The 7,409-nt window shown below is 41.0% G+C and overlaps 1 protein-coding gene across 1 annotated transcript in view; it reads left to right on the top strand.

Moving 5' to 3' along the window:
• dcaf13 (ddb1 and cul4 associated factor 13) overlaps positions 1–7,102 on the top strand; it is a 12,718-nt gene extending 5,616 nt beyond the window's left edge. The window contains 3 exon segments of the mRNA XM_008279173.1: positions 1,109–1,244; positions 5,152–5,315; positions 5,903–7,102. Of these exon segments, the coding sequence (XP_008277395.1) occupies positions 1,109–1,244; positions 5,152–5,315; positions 5,903–5,990 (388 nt within the window). The 3' untranslated portion in view covers positions 5,991–7,102.
• The last annotated feature ends 307 nt before the right edge of the window (positions 7,103–7,409 follow it).

The raw sequence follows: 7,409 nt of genomic DNA on the forward strand, positions 1-7,409 counted from the left end.
TGGCAAACAATGACCTCAATCAGTCCTGCATGTGAGCCAGTATCGGTCAGGTCAGGGCCCTGGTGCTGGCTCACCTAAAAGGCCGATTATTCTACCATCTGTGTGGTATCTGGTGCAGTGGGAAAAAGTTGGTTATGTGCATTTGAGAAAAACAAGACTGATGAAATCTCTCTTAAATAAACTGTGAACCTGAGCTCTCCAGTCTGTCAGTGATTTAGTTTGTGTACTTGGTTTTGTCCTCAGATCTATTTACTGAATGCTAAAATGCAGTTAAACTGTATTTTGAAGAAACTGCCATCTTAGGAAGAAATAAAGATATATCACACGTTTATGTTGAAGTGACAAAGGCCTTTAGCTGGAGCAGTAATTCTGACTGTTATGTTTTACTGCTTATTGTGATCATTGGGAGCAAATGAGGAAGTAATGTGTTGATATAGAGCTGCTAAATGCACCAACAGGACAACAACAAGGGAGACCGCTGTCTGTTTTTCATATCACGTTACCACTGGTTTCTTGAAAGAAACACAACCAGTATGATTCTATAACCTTAACCAGGTGTTTAGTATTGTAACCATGGCAGCGCAGCTAAACCCAGCGTTAGCAAAGCATTTAGACAAAGAACTGCTCTACATATCCTGTTTCCTACTGTTAGTTCATGTTAGTTTGTTTTACCCATGACCGCATTTGTTTCCTAGTCTTAGATCACTGTTTATTACTGTAACCGTGACAACAAAGGCCTCCTAATCTTAACAAAGTGGTCATTTTTACCCAAAACATGATCTTTCCCTAACCAGGCTGTTTTTGTCCCAGAACATTACCCATAGTGGTGTTGCATCACAAAATGGATTTCTTTTTCAACGCACAAAACAGAATATCGTTCTGTCATTGTGACATCACATCAGAAAACACTTCAAATGTGTTGTTCTGGAGGCCATTGGTTTGTTTTGGGGTTTACATGTCCCAATCAAACGTTTTATTGAGTGTTATACCAGCATAGTGTTTCTGATCAGTAAGGGTTTTGGTAATCATCTGTGTAAGTGCTTTATTTTAGTTGTTTTCCTCTGGATTAATGTGTTGTTTACTTTGCACTTGTCTTTTTGAAACCCAGGGAAGTGTACCACACCAAGCGCATGCAGCACGTCATCTGCGTAAAGTGGTCGGCAGACAACAAGTACATCCTGAGCGGTTCTGATGAAATGAACATCCGACTGTGGAAAGCCAACGCAGCTGAGAAACTAGGAGTGGTGAGTCCTGCCTTGTCCTGTTCCTGCTTTTGCAACTTCATACTAAAAGCAACTTGCTGCTTTCTGGCAGCTTTTTGGGTAATCCCTCATCATAATGTCTGCGTAGCGCTCAGCAGCTGTATTTTCTCCAGCTGTCAAATATACTGTATCCCTCTCCAGTTTATTACCTGATCTTGTTTTATGAGTTCGCTGCATTCTTCGACATAGCCGTGGCTCCGCGCCCAACTCGGCAGTGTAAGAGTGGGTGACTATGCCAGGAGCTACAGCACAACTGTTGCCAAATGCCCTGATGGATGCTGACTTAGGGTAGAATCACTCTCAATAAGTACAATGTACCAATTGGCACAGTGGTTCCTGTGGCAGGGGGAAGTCCAAAAAAACTCAAACGCTTCTGCAGCTGTTTGACAAATTACCAACAAAAAAAAAAAATCACGACAGATTTCCACCGTCTTTTGTCAGTGTGCACCACATGTATTGTGTTCAGATAATGAAGAGTGTGAGTGCAAAAATGGTGGCATTGATGTTGTTGCTCAACCGTCAAATAAAGCTCCTGTAAAATCCTGGGAAGTGTTCCAGTGCCTGAAATCCCAGTTATGGCTGAATAATAAAGATCAGTGGCATCTTGTGTGCCATCTCCAGCAGCCATCTTTCACTCCGAATCGGGATTCACTCTTGCTTATTCTCTTAATGCAGCTTCAGAGTGGAAAATTGGCCCACTTTTGGCACTTGTTTTACTGTCACTGTGTAAGAGAAGATTTATTCGCAAGCTTTGCACTTAAAGAGATCAGACAAGGGCTGCTCCTATCAGCAGTTTAAATCGGCCAATCACTTAAAGCGGGGCCACTCTGAACATAATGAAGCATTAACAATCAAGTTGTACTGAGAGGGTCTTTAATTATCAAGAAATGCTGAAATGCTGAATCAAGGTTTTGTGTGAAGGCATCATGCTGGACTGATGAGGACTTCTCTATCAGCTGCTGCACATCACTCATTTTTTATTATTTCTTTGCACACTGCAGCCTTTGACTTCCATTTAAATTAGACCCTTTTATATATTTAGCCAAGACCTGAATCACATTGAATCGATCAGCATCTGTGTATTTCCTCTTGGTTAAAATGAATTTCCTCTTTTCTGGAAACTCTGACTCAACACTGTCCGTTTATTTAACTGGATGGATTTGGCACATTTGGTTTGATTGATGTTGATGTGCTCTGTTAATGTTTGACTTGTTAGACAGAAGAGGAGCTGCTTTTGAGCGATATTAGAGTATTTACAGTCTGAATACATAGATCCTGTAGCATAATGAACAGATAATTGTGGTTTATTATGAGGAAGTGGGTGTTGTTTGTATAGATTTACCCATTATTTCAATTAGTAATGATAAACTTTTACTAAAATAATTAAAATGAGAGAGTCTGACCATATTGTGTTGTAATAGAAACACAACAGCAACAGCTTCCTGGAAGCTTTCAGTCACACTGTTTCTATGTGGTCACCTGCTATTTGGCAGCGCTCAGAGCCCAATACACAGTCACTGAAAAGTTGAATAAAATACACTTGAAGCCTAAAGAAAGGCTGTGGATCAAATAAGCAAGAATAAAAGTCAAGTTGTTGTCTGGCTTGTGCTGCCAGTTGCACTGACTCAATCAGAAGCGTACCATCCATCCATTAGCTGTACCCGCCTTAGCCTGTAGAGGGTTGTGAGGGGCCAGCAGACCCTGAGCGAGAGGCTGGCTACACACTAGACAGGTTGCCAGTCCATTGCGGGGCAATGCAGTAAACAGTTCTGTCAAAGTCTGCTTCACCAGTTGTTGTTTTTATTCAGACCAAAGCTAATAAGGAATGGTGGATATAGTTTTCAGCGTTCTTGTCGTAGGAGATTTTGGCAGTGGATTGCGTGTAGCTTAGTTTTTCTAACCCAGACTAACAGAGCATCAGATGATTGCGGTTGCTGGCACCTTGCTATATATCCGTCAACTTTTGGATAAAAAAGACGACTAAATAGATTCACCTGCTGAGTTTTGGCAACAGCAATTTTCACACAGTCTGTCTGTGCAGGTGCTTTTCTGACACCAGTTTCTACGCTACAGTACAGTGCATTGTGCTTCATTTTTCAAAACACATTGCATCCAGTGTTTGTCTTTTGACTAAATTCTGGGCTAGAACTAGAAGAATCCTGTTAAATGTGATTCCTCTCAACACAGATCAAAGTGGTGCCTCATGTTCTGCTGTCTCATTTTTGTGTGTCCTGTTAAGATAATGCAGAGACAATATTAGGCCGGCTAACCGTGTGTGTATCCAGGGGAATTAGTTTAGTACAACAGGATCAGCATCTAACAGCTCTTCTCCAACAGATTGAATCTGAGACAAATCATTGCTTTTAATTAGAATAAAAGCCTTTGAGGAGAGCAGCCCCAGCCAAGACCAGTCCAGCGAGCCGGTGGTTTTTATGAGTGAGACAGAGAGGGAGAGATGCTGTTGAGCTGGTGTCTTCACTTTTTAAAAGACATTGATTTGGTTTTGAATGAGCATGTTGTCAAGCTGAAGTTACTGCTTACTGTACGGGCCAACGTTTTATGATGCAAGAGAGCATACCGTAACTGTTAGTAATTTAAAAAATGACCACCTGAGCTGAATAGAGGCTGCATCTTTTTAACCTTATGCGAGTTTGTTTAGCAGTAAAAGTTGCATAAGATAATTTGGGGAAATTTGTGGTCAGCAACAGACTTTAAACTCTTAATCGGCGATACACTCAGCATTACTGAAAGCAAGACATTAAAGAACACCTCGGATAACACTTTCTCTTTCTCACCATGGTGACCGAAGCTGCTGTAAATGAGTGCTACAAGAATAATTATGACTTGTCTGAGTCAACAGTGGTCATCCACTGTTTGTAGCTGAAAGAATGAGGCAGTCCTCAGCAGAGAAATGACATTGTTCAGTCGTGTACTGTCTCAGAAGTGACGTGTATGAAAATGTCAACACAGTAGATAAGAAACTCCTGCCAACAGTCTGTAAAATTAGCTTAGCATAAAGAGTAGAAACAGAAACGGCTGGCATTGACTCTGTCTGAAAGAACAAAATCCACCCACAAGCACCTCTACTGCTCACCAATGAACAAGCCACATCTCTTTGGTTGACTCTGTACAAAAGCCAACATGCAAAAATGACAAGTTGCAGTGTTATGGGGAATGATTAGTCAAATTATTTCTCGGGCAGACACAGTAACTGCAACGTAGCAACTATGTGACTGCATGAAGCTGCAGACATATCACTGAGACAGCAAGAACTATGATTGGTCAGCTTGAGCCAAAAAACATGACTGTGATGCAGAGTAATGACGTTAGCATCCCGTTCAGCATCCAGTACCAACAGCCTATGTTGTCTTCTTTTAACCATATCTGTGACAACTCCTTAACATCGTAGTCTCACCAAAACATCCATTTGGTAGCTGTAGAAAAACTTTAGATCACAGCACATAATCTTCATCACTTGTCATAGAACTGACTTAACAAAAACTCACATCAGTATCAACAAAATGCCTGCTAGGTGCTCACAGAGTGGATTATGTTACATTCAATGAAAACTGAACAAAACTGTGCTGAAGAAGATCATTAAGTATAAGATATGTTTTGTCATTTAGTTTGAGAGACCTGTAAGTGCTAAGAATCGGGTTTGTCATCATAAAACACGAGTTGTGCAGGAGTCAGGATTGTGCAAAGAACCAGAGTGTCATCTTGTCTCTGTTTTTTGTTGATACAGCCCCATTTCTGTCTTGTTTTGTCTTTGGTTTCTCCTCCTCACTTTGTCATTTTCTGTCCCTCTATCCACCTCCCTCTCTTTATTTTCCTGATATTGTTTTCCTGTGTTTTACCTAAGCATCTCTTTGTCTCCGGTGTGATGTAGCTGGCCCCCAGAGAGAGGCAGGCCATCAACTACAATCGGAAGCTGAAGGAGAAGTTTCAGCACCACCCGCAAATCAGACGGATCGCTCATCACCGACATCTGCCCAAGAACATCTACCACCAGACCAAGGAGCTCAGAATCATGAAGGAAGCTCGCCGGAGAAAGTGCGTATTCACTCCTTTCCCCCACACCCATTTCCTCTCCTCATGAAATAGAGATTGAGCTAGCTAATTTGGCTATAGAAATGGCATTAAGTCCCTCTGTGTCCACGTAGAGGTGACTGTGAGTTGGGCTGCTGCCAGAATGGGTCTGACCTTAGCAGCCACACCAGGCTGATGGAAAATCTCACAGATGGAACTGCCCCCTATGACATGGTCTCAATAGGCCTTACATACTCATTTACAGCTTGTATGGTGGATTGATTGTTCCAGTTTGCCCTGCCGTGCAGTGATTCATAGCTCGGTCCGAGGCTCTTTCTTTTTTTTTTCTAATTACCAGCAGTACTATGATACGTCAGACACAGGTTTCAAACTGTGAATGATGTATTATCTATGCTTTATGCATTATTTTCAGAGAGCAGTAGTGTAGTCTGTGACGTAGGTGTTAGCTCAACAGTCTCCTATTCAGTTACATCCTCCCTCCTCCTTTCTGTTTGTTTTTCTCTCCCTGCCTCTTCCATTCATCCATTCCTGAATATTCTCACCAGTAGTTCCAGTTAGTCACAGTTCCTCCTCTTCTTTTTGTTTTTCAGGGAGAGAAACGTCCGCAAGCACAGCAGACCAGGAACTGTTCCTGTGGTGTCCGAGAAGGAGAAGCACGTTGTCACTGTGGTGAAATAGAGCGAGCTGGAGGGGAGAACAGAAGACCTAAAGACTGTTGTTAAATGATGAGGTGGAGACAGAGTTCACACCAACATGGGACACACTGAGACTGCTCTGTCTTAAGGATTAAAAAGCTGTTTAATTTGTCAGTTGCGGGAACATCGGTTGACTAATTATGCATCGCTTGACGTACAAGGACACGGACAGTAAATACTTACAAAAAAACGAATCGACTTCTGCCTTTTCAGCAGGTTTCACTTTACACACAGAACAGATGTAAACTCCAATGTCTGGTTGACTAATTACACGTTTTGCATTGTGGAAATGTACATTTTGCATTACTGTAGCCTTGACCACCTCAACTATTAAGAAACAGGAGGAATTAAAGACAGGTTAAGTTTATCCAGTCCCAAAAGAATGTTCTTTGTCTTCATACCTACTTACATCACACTTGTAAAAACTAAGATTCCTTAAGGTAGACATATAAATATATATATATATATTTTTTTTTTTCATGAATCAGGACTTCAAAAAATGTGCTGGACTTGTCTTTTAAAACTACTAGAGATGGCATGAATGCCACCATATGCTTCAAAGAAACTAGGTTGTATGATGTATAACCACACGTATTGAGAATGCAGTACACACTTTTGGACAGTCTCACCATGAGGACATTCATGGTGTTGCTCTCAATCGTACACATGAAAAGTGATTCATTTAGCTGAGTAGCAAATGAAAACAATGAAGTGGAAAAAAGAACTGTCGCTGTTAGCCAGTCAGGCAAACATTTCTTTTAAAGCATGTTTGGGCTTCGAAGACATTTGCAAAGTGTGTTACCAATGTTAAGTTGACTTTTAGACATTAAACTGAACTGTGACACCTGAAATGTTTTAAATTCCCATCTGGAAGTTAAGATGGAATATTTTGTTCTTCCTTGCAAAATCCGCTAGAAAATTTTCAAAAAGAATTTTTGTGTTTCTCCTCATATTCTGAATATTAAGTTCCCATGGGCTAGTTAACATGACGCATGACTTAAATTCTACATGTATGGGATTTACACTGTTTTTTGATGTATATTTATAATAAACTTCTAAACTTATTTTTTTGCCATGGTGTAAGATTGACAAGAATCAGTGGGCTGAATCATTTCAAATTCAAACTCAAGTTCCCTCTTTTTGACTTGTAACAGATCTCTGCAGTGGTGCTAATTTCCTAAGAGCCCTAATAAGGTAGAGGCTCTATCCTCTTAATGTTGTCCTTTAAATCCTATCAACACTGCAGCCTGACAGACCGAGACAGAGGGCTGTCTTTGGGATAGAGATCAAGAGGAGGGATATTTAGTCAGGGTCAAAGCTGAGGAATGTCTGACAGGATTGAAGTGACCTTCTGGAAGAGGCTATGGAGAAGGTTTGCAAGGACATGATAGTGTATCAGGGT

The sequence above is a fragment of the Stegastes partitus genome, unplaced genomic scaffold (genome assembly GCF_000690725.1).
Source record: "Stegastes partitus isolate 25-593 unplaced genomic scaffold, Stegastes_partitus-1.0.2 Scaffold146, whole genome shotgun sequence".
Taxonomy (NCBI): Eukaryota; Metazoa; Chordata; class Actinopteri; family Pomacentridae; genus Stegastes; species Stegastes partitus.